The sequence below is a fragment of the Rutidosis leptorrhynchoides genome, chromosome 3, assembly GCF_046630445.1.
Source record: "Rutidosis leptorrhynchoides isolate AG116_Rl617_1_P2 chromosome 3, CSIRO_AGI_Rlap_v1, whole genome shotgun sequence".
Lineage (NCBI taxonomy): Eukaryota > Viridiplantae > Streptophyta > Magnoliopsida > Asterales > Asteraceae > Rutidosis > Rutidosis leptorrhynchoides.
Genome location: NC_092335.1, coordinates 603,423,919 through 603,446,266, shown reverse-complemented (window position 1 = coordinate 603,446,266; position 22,348 = coordinate 603,423,919). Strand labels below are relative to the sequence as shown.

The 22,348-nt window shown below is 33.6% G+C and overlaps 2 protein-coding genes across 2 annotated transcripts; both read left to right on the top strand.

The window, feature by feature from the left end:
- Positions 1 to 447: 447 nt before the first annotated feature.
- Positions 448 to 6,401, top strand: LOC139902204 (uncharacterized). The gene is made up of 6 exons (XM_071884852.1): positions 448 to 2,787; positions 3,606 to 3,661; positions 3,750 to 3,980; positions 4,409 to 4,700; positions 5,283 to 5,479; positions 6,248 to 6,401. The coding sequence occupies exons 1-6, from the start codon at positions 448 to 450 to the stop codon at positions 6,399 to 6,401; spliced, it is 3,270 nt and encodes a 1,089-aa protein (XP_071740953.1).
- A 3,908-nt stretch (positions 6,402 to 10,309) lies between these two features.
- LOC139898840 (tRNA (carboxymethyluridine(34)-5-O)-methyltransferase) lies at positions 10,310 to 14,745 on the top strand. The gene is made up of 2 exons (XM_071881639.1): positions 10,310 to 11,427; positions 14,379 to 14,745. The coding sequence occupies exons 1-2, from the start codon at positions 10,439 to 10,441 to the stop codon at positions 14,467 to 14,469; spliced, it is 1,080 nt and encodes a 359-aa protein (XP_071737740.1). The 5' UTR covers positions 10,310 to 10,438; the 3' UTR covers positions 14,470 to 14,745.
- The last annotated feature ends 7,603 nt before the right edge of the window (positions 14,746 to 22,348 follow it).

Here is a 22,348-nt window from a genome sequence, read left to right as displayed (position 1 = left end):
TATCAATTAGTCAGTAGATGATAAGCATTTCGTGTGTGTGAAAAAATTAATGAAAATATAAAAGATGTGTCCGTATGTAAAACATGTTTACATCATCAATAATAAGAGAAATAATGTATATAGAGTTATAGACAAATGACTCGTTTAGACTCTCGAGTTTGTTCGAGCTTAATCTCGAACTCGTTTACTAACCGAGCTCCAAAATATGTTCAAGCTTGGGCCGAGCTCGATTAGCTCGGCTCATTTACACCCCTAAGTGGCGATTACACTATTAAATTGAATCTCTAGTTTAAAAAAATGGCTCTATAACTTCTTCTTTTTTTCAATAATACTAACTTTGCTTTACATTTGAAATTCTGAAATATTATCTTTTATTGCAACAGTTTGCAAGCGGCTTGGTAGTTGAAATCTTTTTGATGGTTTGTGGTTGCATACTTTTATAAAATTATGGAGAAGCAAAAATCAACTGAGGATGAAATAAGACCTCATGAAGAAGAAGAAGATGATGATGACGATGATGATGACATGTTTTCTGATTACAGTTCATACATGTCCCCTGTTCGGCTTTCAAATTCTGATAATTCGCAAAATTTAAATGCTGGAGACATAGATATTCATAAAGTTATAGGCGTAAATGATATTACAGGTAATGATAATGCAACTGATTTTGATATGGGAGATGGTAAAGGTAATATGTCTGCTGATAACAGTTCATACTCGTCTCCAGTTTCGGTATCTAATTTTGAGCATCCGATAAATACTCATGTTGTTTTACCCGATATTCAAAAAGAAGACCATGAACGGGTTGAGCATAATTCTACTTATAACAGCTCATACTCGTCTCCAGATGCTCATGTTGGTGAACCAACATTGCAAAAAGAAGATCAGGATAAGGGTAATTCTGTAATTGATGCTAAGTTCGATTTTGTTGCAAATGATATCGAAATAAACGGTCAGGAGAAGCATAATTCTACTAATAATAGTTCATATTCATCTCCAGAACGTTTTTCGACTTCTGAAAACTCGGCTAGTATTCATGCTGGTGAACCAGCTTATCAAAACGAAGACGTTGATTCCATAAATGATACTGAAACTGATATCAAATTAAGAGGTCATGAAGAACGTAATTCTGCTTATAATAGTTACGCATCTCCAGATCGATTATCAAATTCTGAAAACTCGGTCAATATTCATGCTGGTGAACCAGATATTCATGAACATCATCAGGAAAATGTTGATTCAGTAAATGATACTAATTTCAATTTTACTGACAATGAGAACTCGATGAATATTCATGGTGGTGAACCAGATCAAAAAGAGGACCAGGAGCACGTTGATTTGATAAACGATACTAAAGATAAATCTACTGCAACCGATATGGAGTTGGCAGGTCAAGAAGAGCATAATTCAGTCAGATTTTCGACTTCTGAGAACTCGATCAACACTCGTGCTCTTGAACCAGCTATTCAAAAAGAAGATAATTCAGTTATTGATACTAAAGATGATTCTGTTATAACTGATGTTGATATAAGAGATCAGGAAGCTGATAATTCTACTGATAACTTTTCAATTAAGCTCTCAGATTCTGAAAAATTGATCAATGATTCTATCGTTGATCCAGATATAGACCAGGAGAACGATATTTCTTTAAACGACGTAACACCCAAATCTGTTGCAACCGATAATGAGATAAGAATGCAGGAGGAAGATAATCTTGTTAGTAACAGTTTTTCTCCGGTCCCGCTCTTAGATTCTGAGAAGTTGACTGAATCAAATGTGCAAAATGTAAATCAAGACGAGAATAATTTCGTAAACGATACTAATCCTGATTGTATTTCCAAAGATGGTGAGAAATTGGGTAATGTGGAAGATGAAGTAGATACAAAACAATCTTGTGAAATGATTGAAGACGGTCATCAAACTAAAGAAGATGGTGAAACTTCGTTATCTGAAGAAAAAAAGGATGAAAAATATGATCCCGAAGATGATACTTCAAAAAAGGAAAGCTCTCTTGTTCTTTATGGAACTCGAGATCTGAACTTGGCTGTTTGGCAACCAAAATCTTCGGTTTTCACAAAGTTTGCGAAGTTATACTCAGTCTCCAACATGTTCCGTCGTCTTGCAGGTAAAAACAATAAACGGATTGACTCAAACGAAAAAAATGAAGAAGTTAATTCAAGCGAAAGAGATAACGAAGAAGTTAAACGAAAGTTATTAGATAAACCGAGTCTAAGAGAAATAAGGACTTTATCTGAAAAAAATCAGGAAGATGAGGTGGTTCTTGAGTCACCCGAAATAAAAGCAATTAAAGGAAGGATTATATTATATACAAAGTTATGGTGTAAAGATTGTAAAGAGGTACGAATATTTTTACGTAAGAGAAGTATTAGATACTCCGAAATAAACATTGATGTGTACCCGAGTAGGAAATCGGAGTTAGAAGAGATAACGGGATCTTCAAATGTCCCGAAAGTGTTTTTTAATCAAGAACTTATCGGTGGGTTGAATGAGTTAAAGGAGTTAGATGAATCGGGTCAACTTGAGGAGAAAATTGAATGTGTAATGTGTGAAATGCCTTCATCTAAAGCTCCTTTACCGCCGTTTTCGGGTGAAGATGATGTGTCTAGTCGGGGTGTTATAGATGAACTGGCGATTATTGTGAAGAAGATGAAGGAATCAATTGTTGTTAAGGATCGGTTTTATAAGTTTCGCAGGGTAACAAATTGTTTTTTGGGTTCAGATGCTGTTGATTTTTTATTGGAAGATCAAGTCTTGCAACGTGAAGAGGTATTATCGTCTAGCTTGCATATGTTAAATGAACTGAATATGTAGATTGTATGTGGATTTCATGTGAAATTCTCGTAATTTTCATTCTTTTAACCTTGGTAACAAACGAGTTAGGAATCTCGCACGTTGTGACCGGGTAGTATTAAAAAAAAAAAAAAAAAAAAAAAAAAAAACTGGAAAAAGACAAAGTAGCTGACGTCTGACTTGGTAACAGTGTTGTAGATTGTATGTGGATTTCATGTGAAATCCTCGTCATTTACATTCTTTTTAACCTTGGTAATAAACGAGTTACGAATCCCGCACGTTGCGACGGGGGTAATGTGTTGAACTTGCGGGCATAGCCCAACGGTTCTCTCCATGTACTTTGTGTCATGGGATAAGGAGAGGTCATGGGTTCGATCCTTAGGGATGACATGATTTCTATAAAACAATTGAACACCATATTGGTGGTATATATTGACCATATAAGGAGGTTTTATCGGATTCGTTCACGGACCTCTACCTAGGAACACTGCCCGAATGGATGTGTTCCCAGGTACCGTCAATCGGGTTCGGGTTTCCGCCCAAACGTGTGTGATACGTGCAAATGATGAGGGTCGTTGAAATAAATGATCTACTGATGCCAAAAAATCGCCGTTCAAAAAATGTGTTAAAACAAAATTGAAAAAGACAAAATAGCTGACGTCAGTTGACGTGAAGTTACTGTTCATGTACTTCATGTTTTAGTATACGATGTGATGTAATGTAATGTAATGTAATGTAATGTAATGTAATGTAATGTAATGCTATAGACTAATGTTTTTGTTGTATACAAATAGGCTATAGAATTCGGCCGCAAGCTTGAAAAGGAACTTTTCTTTCGACATGTTCTTGAGTGAGAATTGCTAACTAGTATCAGTTTACCATTATGTTTTTTATTTTTTGTTTCCGTTTGGAAGCTAATATTTTTTGCACAAATATAGGGAGAATATTTTTGAAGATGGAAAACACCTTTACAGATTCTTGGATCATGATCCTATAATAAGTCAATGTCAAAACATTCCAAGGGGTATTATTCAATTAAAGAGACAACCTCTTGTAGAACTTTCAAATAGACTGAGATTTTTGTTATATGCTATTCTTGACGCGTACACATCAGAAGATGGGAAACATGTTGCGTATCGGACTATTCATGGCAGTGAAGAGTTTGCAAGGTATTAGTTATAACTCTTCAGTGTTGTTTGTTTTCTAAGATGTTTTTGTCTTAAAATCTGCAGACCATGTTGTAAAGAAGATGTGCTCTAAATGTCTGTATGTTGAATATTGAAGACTATTTGTTTTTATGTTTGCAAAATAACTTAGTCCCATATGCATCACTAAGAAGCATTTTTCTAAGTCTGTGAGTTTTCAAACAGTTAAGACATTATTTTATCTTATTTCTTCAAAAAAAATAAAAATAAATAAACAGTCTACAATTAAAATGTACGTGGACGCACAGACATAAGACATTACAAGATCTGTCTAAAAACAAACAACACCTTATAGTTAGTTGTAAAAAAAAAAGATGTGCCTTTGAACCTGTAAATTTAGAATAATTGTGGTTTTATACGTGTTGACATGGAAATAAAACATCCATGTATAGGTACTTAAGGATTGTAGAAGAACTTCAAAGAGTTGACCTGAATAGAATAGCCAAGGAAGAAAGACTTGCCTTTTTTATTAATCTGTACAATCTGATGGCGATTCATGCAATACTCGTGCGGGGCCATCCAGAAGGAGCGTTGGATCGAAGGAAACTGTTTAATGACTTCAAATACGTTATTGGTGGTCGTGCTTACTCGCTTTCAGACATTTACAATGGCATTTTAAGATCCAATCAAAGACCACCATATACCCTCACCCGTCCATTTGGTATTAGCGACAAACGCTTCAAGGTGGCATTTTCTATTTCCGCTACGTCAATTATATTAATTCTCCGCTGGTTGCTGCCTTCTTGTTACACTATTTTTTAAATCACTAAATTTAATAGGTGCCATTTTAGATCCATTTGCTCATCATGCTATTTTTTCTCTAACGGCTCAAAAACTTAGTTGGAAAAAAGATTATTATATAGGAAATGGGTTAAAATGGTCAATCTGGTCAAAGGTCGGCCAAAGTTAATTGTTAATGCTTTATCATTATCAGAGACATAAGTTTTGTAATCATGTTTGACTACTACTTTTTTATGAAACTAAAAAATTATTTTAGGACAACTAACCTGACCTGCATCATACCAAGAAAATTTACTCATTTTGACACATATCTGTTTTTGACCTGTTAGACAACCCACCCATTTTGCCACTGCCGGTAACTTTTTTATGAAGTTACCTTGTAATACCCGATGGAGGTTGCTGTATTTCGATCTGTATGTTATGCTGGTGTGGAAATCGGTACAATCTTGTTATATGTAGTTTTCAACCTAATATTTTTCATAACAAAGTTAACACGAGTTGTATCTTTATTTACAAATGTTTCAGGTGTCTCTTCCTTATCCTGAGCCTCTTATCCACTTTGCGTTGGTTTCTGGAAATCGATCGTCTCCTGCTCTGCGATGCTATTCCCCTAAAAATATTGACAGGGAATTGATGGACGCTGCTCGTGACTTTCTACAAGGTGGTGCATTCATACTTGATATGGACTCCATGACCATATCAGTTACTAAAATTCTCAAATGGTATGCTATGAAACGATTGTTTATTCATATATGTTACAACCCTTATAAGCAAGGTTGCAAAAATCGCTACTCCGGGAGTACTCGGTTGGTACTTTTTAGGGAGTACTTGGCAACTCCGGGAGTACTCGGATTGACCAATTTTGACTTTGACCAATTATTCAAGTAATCCCGAGCTTTGACTGAGTCTTGGCTGAGTATCCGGGTAATCCTGAGTTTTGGATGAGTTTGACCGAGAACTCCCCAAGTTGCAAAAGCCGAATACACGCCGAGTACTTGCCAAGTAATGCCGACTTCTGCAACCATGCGTATAAGTTAGCTATTGGAAATCATTACAGGATATTTGGTAATATTATATTGAAACGCTATTAAACGTCAAGGTGTTGGTGCATTGGTGGTGAGCTAACTTCCCATAAGGGAGGTCTAAGGGTTCAACCCCCATATCCGTCAAAATAATTCTCTTGAGGTTACCTTCCCATTTCATGGGCTTCGGAGGTATCGGACGTCTTGCGTTCGAGCCTCACCCGAGGGGGTTACTACATGCGATGCCCGTATGGATTCGCCGTGGGGGTTTCCTTTTGAGGGACGTTAGGACTGTAAATGGTTTGTCCGAGGAAATGATCGGGTGGGTGGGTTCCGACATCGCGTTCGAACATTGACTCCAAACCACCGTTAAAAATATGTTACGAACCTTTTCGCTAAAATAATCTAATACTCCATCATATTTTTTTCATCACTCTTTTTAAAGGATTTATTTTTGGTTACTCTTAGGTACAGTGTGGATTTTGGAAAAAATGAAGTGGAGGTATTGAAACATGCTGCGAATTATTTAGAAGTTGAAAAGACACAAACTCTTTTAGAATTGCTTCATAGCACTCAATTAAAAGTGGTTTATAAGCGTTATGATTGGAGATTGAATAGCTAACAGTATTAGCTATAACAACATCTATCATAAATGTAAACGGTTCAGGTTAAATTCAGTTGTTTTTGTTGCCAAAAATAAATATTGTTTTAGGCAATTGTCTCCCATGAGAAGTTTTTAGAGTCCTCCATATCTTGCATTGTACATGCTTTTTTGTAAATAATATCTGTGTACGCCCCATATATAGTTGTATGTTTTTTTCCACCAATTTAGTTCTTTGTAAGTTTGTTCTCCAAATCTATTTGTGTCTGGTATTGCTTAGAGTATACTTAATGTAGTTTCCTTTCACTGAGAAGTAGATGATGATCGATATTTGTTCTTGATGACAAACCAGGTGCGTGATGATCGCGCATCATTACCGGAAATGATTTGCAGAAACAAAATTAATATAATTAGTTTTGAAAAAATAACAATTATGATGTCATGCTACGTCAGCAGACAAAAAAATATAAATATTACAACAATGCCCTAGTGAAGAGTAAATGTTACCAACTTTATTCAATCAGAAGCCACGTCCTGAAAACATGAAGAAGACGATAATACTTTTGCGGAAAGGTTGGTTCGTTTGAAGAAAGAAAAGAAGAAAGAGAAGGAAGAATTGAAGGCATGTCGGGAGATTGGAACGAAAGAAGATAGGCCTCTTCAGGTTCTTATAAGCTCATCGATCAAGATGAAGACTTGGATTACGAGGGAAGCCATTCAAATCTTGTTTATGAGTGGTATTCAAAACTTGTTTATGAGTGGTAAGGTAGACAAGGACGCTTTTGAGGGGTCAGGTAAAGATGGATGTTCGGGTTTGGTGAAAGAAAAAATGACTAAGAAGGCGTTCGCGGCTTTTGATGCTATGTTGACGTGTATGACCGAGAATAAAACGGTTGCGGTTAATCTTATTAATTATAGCGAGATCCCGGTCAAAAAAATAAGCAACAAAAGCGGAATAAAAAATTTGTTCAAGGCGCAAAAATGGAAGAATTCGGTGTCTTCATCAAGAATATTTGAGTTCGTTTTCTATCGGTTTTATGTTTTGTGTCGTACTTTTAGCTTCATGGATAGTTTGTTTTAGTTTAGTTAATGTTCCGGTTTAGGTAAGATGGGGTTCGGTATAGATAGTTCGTATGATAGCCGCTCTCTAAGTACGAGCTTCATCGGGGTTCTCTCTTGTATCTCTTATTGAATTCGTTTTCTTTTCGAAAACGTTTTTCGTTTTTATAAAAGCTCTTCGTTATTTTTGTCAAAAAAATAAATAAAAAATAACCCACACGCCTTAGCATGTAGATTAAAGTTAACATTCTTTGATAGTTAAAAGTGAAGATTTTTCTATTTCTTTTGGTAATCATGTTTGTTCTGAAGGCCTCCTTGCGTTGAGGCTTGTAGATTTAATGCACTGTACTACTGTACAAAGAGATCTTGATTGATTAGATGCTTTATGTAATGGTTTGTTATTCAGCATCATATTGATTCCAATTTCAACATTTTGTTTTAGATAGTATTTCTTTGAGAGTAGTATCAGAATCGTATAATCTGGATAATAAATGCTATGATTATGATTATTCATATAAAAAGCTGACATTGTATTTCGTTTTAGAATCGTTTGTTACTATATTTGTGTTGAATATGGTTGTTTCGGATCCTTAACACACAAAGTTTTAAGCATTCAGGATTCCAGGTGCGTTAGTAGTAGCTTTCATCTGCAGCTTGTTCGAATATGGCTCATTTCTTTTGTCATTTCCGGATACTTTTGATCTAACAACAAATGAGTGCTTTCGTGATTTAAGATAAATAGGAAACTACTTTCAAGTAAAATGTAAACGTATTGGACCCATATTGCGGAAGAAAAAAGGTATATAATGGTTTTTTGTAGATTACTTTAAATCATAATGACAATGATAATATTACGATCTCACGTATAAGATTGGTAGACGGTTGATAAGTTTGGGCATCTCTTCCTCCGTCAAATTAGCTTTTGAGAGTGAGTGTTACGTTTAAACTTATTTGTCATGGTATTAGTCGATAGGACTGTAAATTCGGATGTTACAATTTTAGTTATTAATTATGAAAATACCTTTTTTTGGCTAAAAAATGAATATTACTCCGTGGTAAACAAATATCAAATTGTGAAAAAGCGAACAAAAGTTCAACGTATTGACGGCTATGCTTGAAACTAGAAACCAAAAGGGTGGTGATATTTCCAACCACGTTTTTGATAAATCCAAAATATTTGTTATCACTTTCCAGTAATACCCTTAAATGATTTGAAATGGAAAATTTATATAAGATATCATTAAGGGTAAATTAGTCAATTTAAGTAGATCTATCAAATAAGTGTTTGAAAATATCAACTCCCAAAAAGCTAACATCTATCTCTATCAAACCGGTAACAAGAAGTAAACCCAAAACCTCTATTATAACATTAACATTACTCTATATATCTAAAACGCATAGGTCAAGTAAATAGTGTATTTTACAAGCTTCACAAGCATACCATAAATTTTTTTTTTTTCACAATTCAACCCCAACCTTTACAATACTCAACTTTATAGTTTTCATAAACTTACCCCAAACTTTTCCCATTTTATAATTTAACCACAAATCTTCTCATTCATATAAATCCACCACACAATTATTATCTATATAACTAATAGACAAAACCTTGTAGCACTATTTATCAATAGTAATCAGGGATATTTTCGTCATTTCACTTTTTTTTTGTCTCCTACGATAAAAGAAGCAACTCTCATAAAATAACCAACCCTTTAATATTATCAAAAGATGTCGAAAAAAAATTCTTCCAAAAAAATCAACTAACCTTTTTTTTCCCCTTTTTCCTCAACGATAAAGGAGGCAACTTTCATATAAGTAAACCCTTCAATGCTACCAAAAGATGTCGAAAAACATTTTTTTTACAAAATAGATTAACTAACTAAAAAAAAAAACGAACGCTAAAAGAAGCAACTTTCACAAAAGGAACAACCCTTCAATGTTAGATGTCGAAAAAAAATTCTTTTTAACAAAATAGATCAAGACTTTTTTTTTAACTCGCATTCAAAACGGAGCTCCGACGCGAAGCGAGGACTCACAACTAGTGTTATCTATTAGACAAAATTTGTCTTATATGTGATGAATAGTACTATTTACATTTTCGTTTTTCACAAAAATAACCCCCAACTTCCATCAAAATACAAATCAAACCTCCTACTTTATACCTATATTCTAAATTCTAAATTCTAAATTATTATTTATCACATTACTAAAACCAAAAATACTGAATAATAACACCCACAACGCTTTACCGACTTGTACGTTGCGCTCAAACAGTTGGACCCACAGGGGCCACTACTGTGCTACATTATTATTATTTTTTTGTCTCCAACGATAAAAGAAGCAACTTTCGTAAAAGAACCAACCCTTCAATGTTACCAAAAGATGTCGAAATTTTTTTTTTAAAAAATAAATCAACTAACTTTTTTTTCTTTTTTTTTTCTTTTATTCCTCAACGATAAAAGGGGTAACTTTCATAAAAGGAACAACTCTTCAATGCTACCAAAAGATGTCGAAAAACATTCATTTTTACAAAATAGATCGACTAACTTTAAAAAAAAAAAAAAACCCGAACTCTAAAAGAAGCAACTTTCACAAAAGGAACAACCCTTCAATGTTAGATGCCGAAAAAAATTCTTTTTTACAAAATAGATGAAGACTTTTTTTTTAACTCACATTCAAAACGGAGCCCCGACGTGAAACGAGAGCTCCACAACTGGTTCTAACCAAAAGCACAACAAACCCAAAAGACATCCGAATCAACAAACATCTAAATATCAACAAACCGACACTAACAGTGACATAAACAAATTAAAAGGAAAGGAGCGGAGCGGAGCGGAGCCAAGCAGAATAATTATGAAAAATACCTAATTAACAACAAATACCAATTAGTCGACTAATCAATGTTTCCCACTTTCCACCTCATCCAGATCATAAGTTCTGAAACCATAGCCGGCTCATAACATATCTCCTTTACATTCTGTTCTAGGGTTTTTAAATTGATGCTCAAAAAACTCACAACTTCAAAACCCTATCAATTTCAGTCTTCCACCTTTCATTATCACACAAAAAATTCAAACTCTACAACCCTAATGAAAGAAATCAAAACAAAACGAACCCCAAATCCAAATCCGTCATCCCCACTAAACCCAGATACCAATTGCTCATCAACAAATGTTCAATCAACCCCGGAAATCGAAAAGAAATACGTCCATCGTGTATATGATGCAATTGCACCTCATTTTAGTGCGACCCGTTATGCAAAATGGCCTAAAGTTTCAACCTTTTTGAATAATTTAGCACCCGGGTCTGTAATTTTAGATGCAGGATGTGGTAATGGTAAGTATCTAGGGCTAAATCAAGATTGTTACTTTATTGGGTGTGATATAAGTGCGCCCCTTATTCAGATCTGTAGTGATAGAGGCCATGAGGTTTTAGTAGCAGATGCTGTTAATCTTCCGTATCGAAGTGGGTACGGTGATGCCGCTATTTCGATTGCGGTTTTACATCATCTTAGTACTGAACATAGGAGGAAGAAAGCTATTGATGAATTAGTTAGAGTTGTTAAAATAGGTGGCCATGTTTTGATTACTGTTTGGGCTGTTGAACAAGAAGATAGAAATTTACTTAATAAGTGGACCCCACTTACTGGTAAGTATTTAGAAGAATGGATTGGTCCCAGTAGTCCGGTTAGTAGTCCACGTGTTCGTAGTTCTTCTTCGGTTACTTTAGAAAGTATACCTGAAATTGAGGTGAGTGGTTCTAATGAAGAAATTAAGGGTTTTGGTGATGTGGGGATTAAAAATGGAGATGATATAAAGGATAAGCAACAAGAGTATTTTGTGCCGTGGCATTTGCCGTATCATCGAGCGGAAGTTAGTGGAGCGTCGATTGGTGCGGTTGAAAACGGTCTTGCGAGGAAAGATGATCAGAAGGGTGCAATTGTGTATGATAGATATTATCATGTGTTTGGTGAAGGTGAACTTGAAAGGTAATGTTTTTATACTTGTTCAAGCTTAAATATTGTTTTTAAGATGTTTACATTATATGATGTTTGCATATATCTTGTTCATTAGCTTAAAGTTAATTTATGTGATCAACGTTGAGTGTTAGCGAATTGACTATGATTATTAAGGGTTAATATCGTTGGATTGGATAATAAGTTAAGTAAAAACCTTATTAGTGAGATAGATGTAATCACATCTTAGTCTTAAGCTACTCTTATCTGGTTAATATTCTTCAAGTCGCAACAATCATATTGAAGACTGGTGTTAGGAACATTGTTTGAGGGCATTGGCTATTTATCGAGTGCAAGTAGTGTTCTTTAATAAGGAAAATTGAAGGTTTTTGTACACAATATTTTGTGATGCTAGAGGGGAATTAGATACTTATTGTGACAATGTTACGAATAGTGGATAGTATGTGACCTAAATAACACATCTCACAAGAGGTATGGCTGTTTTGATAGATTTGATTTAGGGTTGTGACGTTGTTTTTAGTTTGTAGTAAGTTGATAAAATGGAAGAGATGAAGTAATGTCACCATTCCTATATACATTGTCAAAAGAAGATGTTTTCATTACATAATTAATATCAATATAATTAAAGCCGTAAAGGAAAATAACTGTTATTATTAATTTATACCAATAACATTTAAGTATTGTAGATTCTAAATATACAGATGTGACATATTAACGTCAAAGAAGTTAACTCTCAGAGAGAGTGAGCATCTAATGGATGTAACAGTATTTTTTAGCGACGACTCAAATTATGCATCATTATTTGCGCAAGTATTATTCGGTTACTTTTTGAACTGATGTTAGTGGTTAGAAACCGGTATTGCATTGATTTTGCTCGGAAACGTTTACGTATTGTAGTTGTTGTGGGGTAATTAGATATTTGCCTCATAGAGAAACATTTTGACCAGGGGCGGAAGAGCATTGAGACAAGGGGTGGTGGCTGCCCCATCTAAAATTTAGTTTGTAATTGGTAATTTAACATTTAGTGGGTTTAAGAAATAAGTTTGTTATGTTACAACCCCCCCCCCCCCCCCCCCCCCCCCCCCCTCCAAAAAAAAAAAAAAAATATATGTATACGACAAATGTTTATTTTTTTTGTAATAGTCCATTAATTTTTTTATGTAATGTAATGTGTTTGATCTAGTTCACTGCCTTTTGAATGCAATCGGGCGTTTAATGTTTCTCCGATTTAATTATAAGCCAGACTGTAGCAAATTACGGTAATAAGTTTATACTTTAATTGCTCCTAAATTTAGTCACGGTTTATGTTAAATTTTTCGCCCCTCCAAAAGAAAGTTTCAAGTTCCGCCATTGATTTTGACTGCATTTGCATTTATTTTGGAATGGGCTTATGGAGTAGTAACATCTTATTGACCTGTTCTCGTCTTTTTAATCGTTTTATATCTTTAGAGCTAACAACATAACTAGGTTTTAATGTTTTATATCTGTCGGATGGACGATGATATTGACTGATTTAGCTTGGTAACACAAAAAAGTGTATTATATGATGTCATAGTTATTTTTTAAAATAATAGTTCTTGCATTCATGGTTTAAAAAAACGGTCAAGGCGTACACCTTGAGGCGCGCCTCAGTACGATTTTCGAATTACCCGTTTAGGAACGTGCGCCTCAAAGGCCAATTAAAAACGTACGCCTAATTTGGAGAGGCGGTTCGATTTTTGTACGCCTCACAGGTGACTGAAAAGCGTGCGCCTCATGTTGTTTAGCAAAATATGGCGGTCAACGGCGGTCAATTGTGCAGATCTTGCCGTAAGAGACATGAAAAGAAAAAAAGAAGATGAGAGAGGAAGGATAGCGGCTGCATTTCTTTAGGGTTTTTAAGTTGAGAAGAAGATAAGTTGGAGAGAGAAAAATATACTCCTGTTGCTCAAATCTGGAGTCTACCCGTATTATTTATTATTTACAGCTAGCTTAATATCTTTTTACTTCTGTCAAATAACAATAATAGTCCCTGAAGTTTAACAAAACTAAAATAACTTGAATAAACTTGATATTTATATATATATATATATATATATATATATATATATATATATATATATATATATATTAGAAAATATATATTGTTAACTCCGCCTCGAACGTACGCCTCGGTTCGCCTCGAGGCATACGCCTCGCCTCACAAAAGGGAAACGCCTCGAGGCACGTTTCCGTTTTTTTAAACCTTGCTTGCATTATGTAAACATGTTTTAAAATTATGTATGAAGGTGTATGTGACTAACATGAATATACATAAGTGATGAGCAATCAAGGGGGAAAATGTAAGACAATGTGAGTAAACAAAAGAAAAATACATAATAAATAGAAGGTAAGAAACAATGTAAGTATTTTACCAACTAATATTTGTTTTGTTAGTTAATCAAAGTAAACTTTGAATTTAGAACTTGGCAATGACTTACAACGGTGAATAAAATCCAACTTAAAACTTGAATATGTCATCATAATCACATCCCTTGAACAATTAGAAATATAGTACAATCCCAATTATAGAAGTGGTATGGGTGGGTCACGCGTTTGGTATTAGTAGTATATACTATGTCTATGCAATTAACATTAAGGAAATTTATTTGGTTAAAATTTTACATTGAAAGAACGCCGCCATGTACGTGGATTTTCTAACACATCCATCAAAAACTCAATCTTGCACACGACCTAAGCTGAAATCTAGAATATTCAATATGTAATCCACACATAATTCTAGATGTGTTGGTCCTACAATAGCCTTTTAACAACGTGTTGGTCCTAAACACTTTTATGATTATGTGCAAGTCTCTCGATGAAAAGTGGCGAGTCATGGATAAAAATGGCACGATGCCTCTGTTAAAGTTGGGTCATGTATTTGAGTTTTTATTATATTGTATTGAAAAACGCTACGTTTTTTTTCTTCTTTTGGTTTATGCTAGGTTGGTTTCTGGCATGAAAAATGCAGTTATTGTGGATCGGTTTTACGACAAGTCTAATTGGTGCGTTATTCTCGAGAAAACTTCATGTTAAATTTCTTGTTTTGGTTGAAGAATTGATACATTGGTTGCTTAACTTCAAGAAGAAAGGTGCAAATGGCAAAACATTACAAAGTGATTGAAAGACATCAACTTTTATGACTGCAAATACAAAATGCTTCTGTTGAACATTTTCAACTTCCAGATTTGTATGTGCATCATGTGAACTACCAGATATTGAGTGTAAGATTTTGTAATTTTTTTAGTTGGAAATTTTGTAACTTGATATCTCAAATGGAATATGTTATATTCCTATAAAATCCTATTTTTGGTTCTCATCCAAGTCTGGTAAGTGAAACTACAATATGAAGTTAGATTGTATAACGTTTTTCTGAAATTTTTTATGGAAAATTTTTTTATGAAATTTTTTATCGAGTAGGGCCTGAAATTTTTAAATGACCCAAAACTTAAAAAATCATCTATATACACTTGTTTTTGCTATCGGTTCATGTAGGACAAAAAGAACTTGCAGCTAAAAATGTTTTTTCTCGTTACAACACTAATCAGCTCAGATCACAAGTCATTTCGATTGAGAGAATGTCGAAAACAATGATAACTTATTTTGCTATTATAATGATAACTTTTTAATGTTATGTATTAAAAAATTTAATGTTTATGACATAAATTTATGAGACAGTCCCAGTGGTTGTTGGCCTTGTGATTTGTACCATTTTGCACATTTGTTATTTTATGTTTAATGAAGAAAAACTCACTCAAATTCCAAAATGTTAAAAGAGTTCTAACATTTATTACTAATTATCTGATTCTGTTAATCATTTATCTATTACAATCAAATAAATTGAATTATTATTATTAGTTAAAAGTTAAATTAAAACATGCTAATTATATAAAACTCCTAGTTTAGTCATTGTCTTTGTTGCACGTCACTGTGCGTGGTTCATATACGGATCGAGTTTGATCCTTCGAGCTTGGATCAAACGTTTTTGATCCCTAGACAAGTTTTGATTGACCAGTTTGTTTAGAAAATGAGCGCTGCAAACATTGTTCGTTTTCGCTTCTTGTTCTTCAAAATATGACGAAGAAGGCGAACTTTTTTTCCTTGCCTTTTTTAATGTTGGCTCCACTGGGTGAACGACAGATTGAGTAGTCTACATCTTATATAAGAACCTTTAATGTTCTTGAATATGTTGATAAATGATAATTGTTTTGTTTGGGGTGGTAAACACGTGCGGCCGTGCGGGTTTAGATATATGAGTAACAAACAGAATTCATGTTATCTGGTGAAAGATTACTTGATTGATTGATGTGCCGAAAGACGAATTGATGAGTGAGAACCTCATGTTGACGTCGAGTATTTTTTTATACTGAAAAAGTAATTAAAAATTTAGAAAAACACGTTATCTTAAAGAGTCAAGACTAGTATGCTTGGCCAATGAGTTAGTACTCAGTGCCACTGTTTTAGAAGTTGAAGTTCGTCACGTAGAAGGATTTGTTAAAATAGAAGCAACTATAGATGCACAAAAACCGGATCCGGACCGGATCCGGATTTAAAAAAACCGGACAAAAAAATTCCGGATTTTTCCATATCCGGTTCCGGTTCCTGATCCGGTTCTCGGGGTCGTTTTTTTTTCGGAATCGGATTTTTTTCGGATCTCGATCGGATTTTTTTCGGACTAAGATCTTTGTCGGATTTTGATTTTTACCGGTTATATTTTTACCGGTTCGATTTTTATAACTTTTGAACAAAATAATATAATCAATATAAACAAAAGGTATAACGCTTAAACAACTATAAATAATATAATTATAATTTATAACGCTTAACACTATAAATAATATAAATAACAACATTTTTATTTAAATGATTAACCACTATAAATAATATAAATAACAATAACAATACATTTATTTGAACGATACAAGTTACAACTATAAGTATACAAAAGTTAATACATTATTCAAGCTTCGGCATGGCCATCACCCGATAATGTATTACGAGCAAAGTATATCGAGTTTCGGCATTGCCATCACCCATTATACATTACTCGTCTTGTCTTCATCGTTCGTAATATTGTTCACTTGCTTCAAATTCAGGGTCATTAACCGCAAATGTTCGTTGGTAATTTGCAATATATTCGTCCATGTTAATGGGATCATATTCACCTTCCTCCACTTCGGTCTCGGTATTTTCTTCGGTCGATGAAGGTGATAATCCCGCTTCCATTTCTTCCATCTCTATAAAATCTTCAACGTCATTATCTAACGGACATTCTAATGACGTTTGATCTTGTATCCTATCTACCCCATCCAAATAATCCTTCAAACATACGCATACTTCCACGGCTTGGGGGATAAGTCTTGACCTTCTTTCCGAAATAATTCGACCGCTAAGAGAAAAAGCCGATTCGGAAGCTACGGTTGAAGCTTGAACGGCTAATAAGTCACGAACCATAGCGGATATTATTGGATAGGTGTCTTCTTTTGTTTTCCACCAAGCCAAAACATCAAAGTTGTGAAATTGATCGGGATTCATGTTTTGTGCAAAGTTTCCAATCTTGTAATTTCCCAACTCGCTTGTGGGTGCCAATGTTCGGGCACGTTTCGAAGCGTCTTCACGTAATTGGTTAAAAAGACTAATATTAAGGTCTCGGGCCCTTCTAGAAGATGATCCGCTCTCAAATTGGTCAACAATTGAGTTTGCTTGTCGACCATAAGTTGTTGCATAAATTGAAAATAATTGCTCAAAGGTGTTATTAAATTCGTATATTTGGTTGTTTATATAGCTGGGTTCGTCGTCTTCGGGACCATGAATACAATCCAAATTTTGATATATTGTTGTCATCAAAAGTTCCACCCCATTAAAATTGATTTTCTGGTCAAGTGCGACCGCAAATAAAAAAAGCTTTAGGTATTGTTCCAAAATATTTTTTTAGTTTTTTTCTTATGTGAAAAACGGTTTTTCTAAAAATACGATTATTTGAGTTCGCATATTCGTTAATTTTTTCCGTCATTATATAAATTTGTTGTAAAACTAGTGAGCTAGTTGGGTAATAAACACCCGAAACTTTTGTCGTTGCCTCTTTAAAAACTTGTAAAAAATTTGTTAATGCTTCCAAGTCATCCCATTCGTCGTTATCAATCGGTTCGGAATATCCCTTTCTAATTAGTCTATTATTAAAACCGATTAAAGTTTCTTTTTGTCGTAATATATTTTCAAACATAAGACAAGTAGAATTCCACCTAGTATTATTATCAAAATAAGGACCTAACCAAGTGCCATTACAAGTTTTAACGAAACTTTTATAGTTTTTATGTCGTTCGTTGCTCGTACGATATATCGTTACTAATAATTTTCTAAATTTATCTTTTAACGCACTACAATAAGTTAAACAATCTTGAACGGCCAAGTTTATAATATGAGCAACACAACGTGTATGTAAAAACGCACCATTTAAAATCGGTTGCATTCGTATTTTTAACATATCCATGGCGCTAGTATTATTAGAAGCATTATCTAGTGAAATAGTAAAAACTTTATCGATTAAATTATATTCAATCAAAGTGTCTTGTATAATTTTTCTTAAATTATTACCATTATGCGGATAAGCAAATAATTTAAAAGCGATAGTCCGTTTCATTAATAACCACGAATCGGGATGAAACCAATGAGCGGTAACGGCTAAATAAGAATTTGTCGTTCCGTATGGTGCGGTCCAAACATAACAAGTTATAGAAACTTTATGTTTATATATTCGAAAACCTTCAATTATATCATTTTTAGCTTTTTCCATAATTTAAAAGCGTCAAGTCTTAGAGTAGTACGACTTACATTGTTATATCGCGATTGTAGTCGGTTCCGAATTAGCTCCGTAAGCTTTGGATTGTCGAAGTGGTTGAAAGGAAGCCCTTGTTGAATGACAAACCGTGCCAAATCTTCACGAAGAGCTTCTTGATCGTAGAAAAAAATCGAACCATCCCGACCAAGTGTAGGTTGTGTCGGGTCTTCTTGAACGGCTCCTTTACAACTTTTTTCAAGATGTTTTCTTAACGTAGAGTTACCTGAAACACCTAGGATAAAACATCTCTTACAACGAGCTCTTTCTAGATTATCGGTCATCACGCACAAGTCGAAATTAGACCAAACGTCACCTTTTCGAATCGTATTTTTTATCATACGAACATCGTTGTTGGTAGAACGTTGTAAAGATGTTGCAACGGAAGCGGAATCGGAAGCGGATGCTTGTGAATTATCCATTATAGGATTAGTAAGTAGAGTTTAGTGAGTAATTATAGTGTAATTATAGAGTATTTTGAGATTTAGAGAGAATAAAGAGAATTAGATGGTGTGCTTTCAACCAAAACCCAATAACATCTATTTATACTACACTTGTAGGGGTAAAATGGTCCATAAAAATTCAAAAAACTGCAAAAAACGGTCCAAAAAACTGCAAAACGGCTATTTTTTTTGAAAATCGAAGCAGCCAAAAAAATCCGGATTTTATCCGGATAAAAAAATCCGGTTTTTATTCGGTTTTTATCCGAAAAATATCCGATCCGTTTCGAATGTTGGGATCCGGTCGGATCCGGATCGGATGTAACGACCCGACTTTTTCGACTTGCTTTTGTGCTTTGTGCTTTCACGAAACTGCGTATTTGTGCGTACTGAGCTATACTATACTCTGGGATCTTACTACATGTGGATTACTTTCGTCTATATGTTTAAACGTTCCTTTAAGTACGTAGGTTACTTAATTTGATCCCCGGAAACCTTTATGACCGTTGGTGTCACTTGACGTTTAGAACAAACTGCGTACTGTGTATACGTTTAACTTTGGTCATAATTGGAATATTATGACTACAAAATACTAATTGTTATTTTATAATAACAATTACTTGAGTTTTTTGATGCTTAATTACGCTTAGTAATTTACTAGAGCACACTAGTTAGTCTTGTTGGACTTTCTACCTTGTTGGACCTTAGCCCACCCTACACTAACTAGTGGACTATTTAATTAGCCCAATTATTATAAGTTAGTGACCCATAATAATGAATGACAAATGCCCATTTATTAGAGGGAATATACTAGCATTTTTGTTAAGCATTATCCTTAAGGTTGCATGAGATCCTAACATAAACACCAACTTTAGACAACCATTAACCAAAAAGCAAAAAAGTATCCCCCTTGTCCCCCCACTAAACCCACGGCCTACACACCCTCCCCATACCCTCACCTCCTATAAATACCAAGCTTATCCCATTCATTTCACACTTGATTTCTTTTACAAATTACACACACTTACTCTCTAATTCTCTCTCTAGTCTTTCTCACTCTAAAAAGTGTAAGTTTTAAATTTTCTTTCTCTTCTTCTTCCCTTCATATACACGACATCATCATCATCATTTAATGGATCTAGCTTTTAGCTTTTGATCTTGTTATATCTTGTAGATTCAAACTTGGGTTTGAATCCTTCAAGAACATGAAAGATTCAAGCTTTCTAGCTTTGAATCTTCATTGACTTGTTAGATCTAGCTTGTGATTTCTTTGTTTTGTTATAAAGATCAAAACTTGTGTTTATGATCTTCATGTAACTTGAAGATCTAGTCTTTTGCTTTAAGGATCTTCAAGAACACTAAAGATCCAAGCTTTCTAGCTTGGGGTTTCATTATTTTGTTAAAGATCTTAGCTTTTTAGCTTATGGTCTCATTACTTTCATTATTTTGTTAAATATCTTAGCTTTCTAGCTTATGGTCTCATTAATCTTGTAAAGATCCAAGCTTTCTGTGACAACCCGAAAATTTCCGACCAAATTTAAACTTTAATCTTTATATTATTCCGACACGATAAGCAAAGTTTGTTAAGTTAAATCTCAAGAATTTTAAACTGTGTTCATACATTCATTATAACCTCGACCAAATTCCGACGATTCACGAACCGTTATATATAAATAGATATGTATATGTATATATATATTATAACTTGAGAATATTAATAAAGTATTAAACGTATAATACTTTACCCGAACGTATTTGTTTCAATATGATTTTTGACGAAATTAAAAAAAATATATTAAATGATTGAATTATCAGAAACATTGAATTATGATTACAAGTCTCTATTGAGAGGTCCACTATGATTTGAGAAAATCTATTCCTCTTAACGATATTCAGAATAATTTGTAAAGCTATTTATAAATAAAAACATAAAGTGTCATTTACGAAAGTTAGACAAAAGTTAGTGGAGAATTGGTTTCCATAATATTCTATTAATCTATTTTCAAACGTACAAAGACGTTTTCAATTTAAAAAGAACTTTATTATTAAAACGTATATAACTTTTATAAATATCTAGAATTACTTTTGACAACTCATTACTTAACCAGTATGATAAAGATAACGATATTTATATTTTATTTTATTAAATATATATAACGATTTAAATTAATTTTATATATATTTATACGCGTATTATACATACATAGTTTTTATACTTTTACTATACTTTAACTTTACCTTTACTTTACTTTTACTTTACTTTAACTTTAATAATTCATACTTTAATAATTCACTTTAATAATTCATACTTTAATAATCCACTTTAATAATTCATACTTTAATAATTCACTTTAATAATTCACTTTAATAATTTATACTTTAATAATTCACTTTAATAATTCATACTTTAATAATTCACTTTAATAATTCACTTTAATAATTCATACTTTAATAATTCACTTTAATAATTCATACTTTAATAATTCACTTTAATAATTCAAAAATCTATTATAAATAGAATTCAATAGGTTTCATTTTTTCATAGAAACTTGAAAATATATTTTTCTAAACTCTCTCAATCGATTTATATATATATATACATATTTGCTCTGTATTATTTCAAGATATTATTAGTATACATAAAATATTACGACGGAGTGCTGTCCGAGTGATTTCAAAATAGTTTTTTTGAATGAGTCGAAGCTAAGGAAATTATGGGTTATAGCTATGGAGGTGATGGGTATGGTTCATGGGTATGCTCGTAAGGTCAATCTAGTGTTTATCATCTCCGTTGCGTCTACGTACTTTCCTGCAATATTGAATCTCAATATTGATACGTTCGTGAATCCGAGTCCAACCTTGCACTTGTTAAATGACGTTATATGTATTTTTACTACGAAATAAAGTATTGTGAGTTTCATTTTCTCCCTTTTTAATTGCTTTTGCAATATATATTTTTGGGCTGAGAATACATGTGCTGTTTTATAAATGTTTTACGAAGTAGGCACAAGTACTAAAACTAATTCTATGTGGGTTTAAACCAGAAATATACCCTTAGCTTGGTAACATTAAACTACTTGTCTATGTACGGTAGGCGCGAATCCTAAAGATAGATCTATTGGGCCTGACAAACCCCATCCTGACTATGGGATGCTTTAGTACTTCGAGGTTATTTTAAACACACCTGATCTGGTGTACTTCAGAGGGTAAAACATGAACGTTAAGGCTTGTTACTGGGTGCCTACAACTTATAGAATACTTTTATACACTTGCGAGTGTACATATATTTATAAACGGAAATCTTGTGGTCTATTAATATATTGAAATGATTGTTATGATAAACCTATGAACTCACCAACCTTTTGGTTGACACTTTAAAGCATGTTTATTCTCAGGTATTAAAGAAATCTTCCGCTGTGCATTAGCTCATTTTAAGGATATTACTTGGAGTCATTCATGGCATATTTTGAAAGACGTTGCATTCGAGTCATTGAGTTCATCAAGATTATTATTAAGCCAATTATAGTTGGATGTATTATGAAATGGTGTGCATGCCGTCAACTTTCGTTGTAAAGAAAGTTTGTCTTTTAAAAACGAATGCAATGTTTGTAAAATGTATCATATAGAGGTCAAATACCTT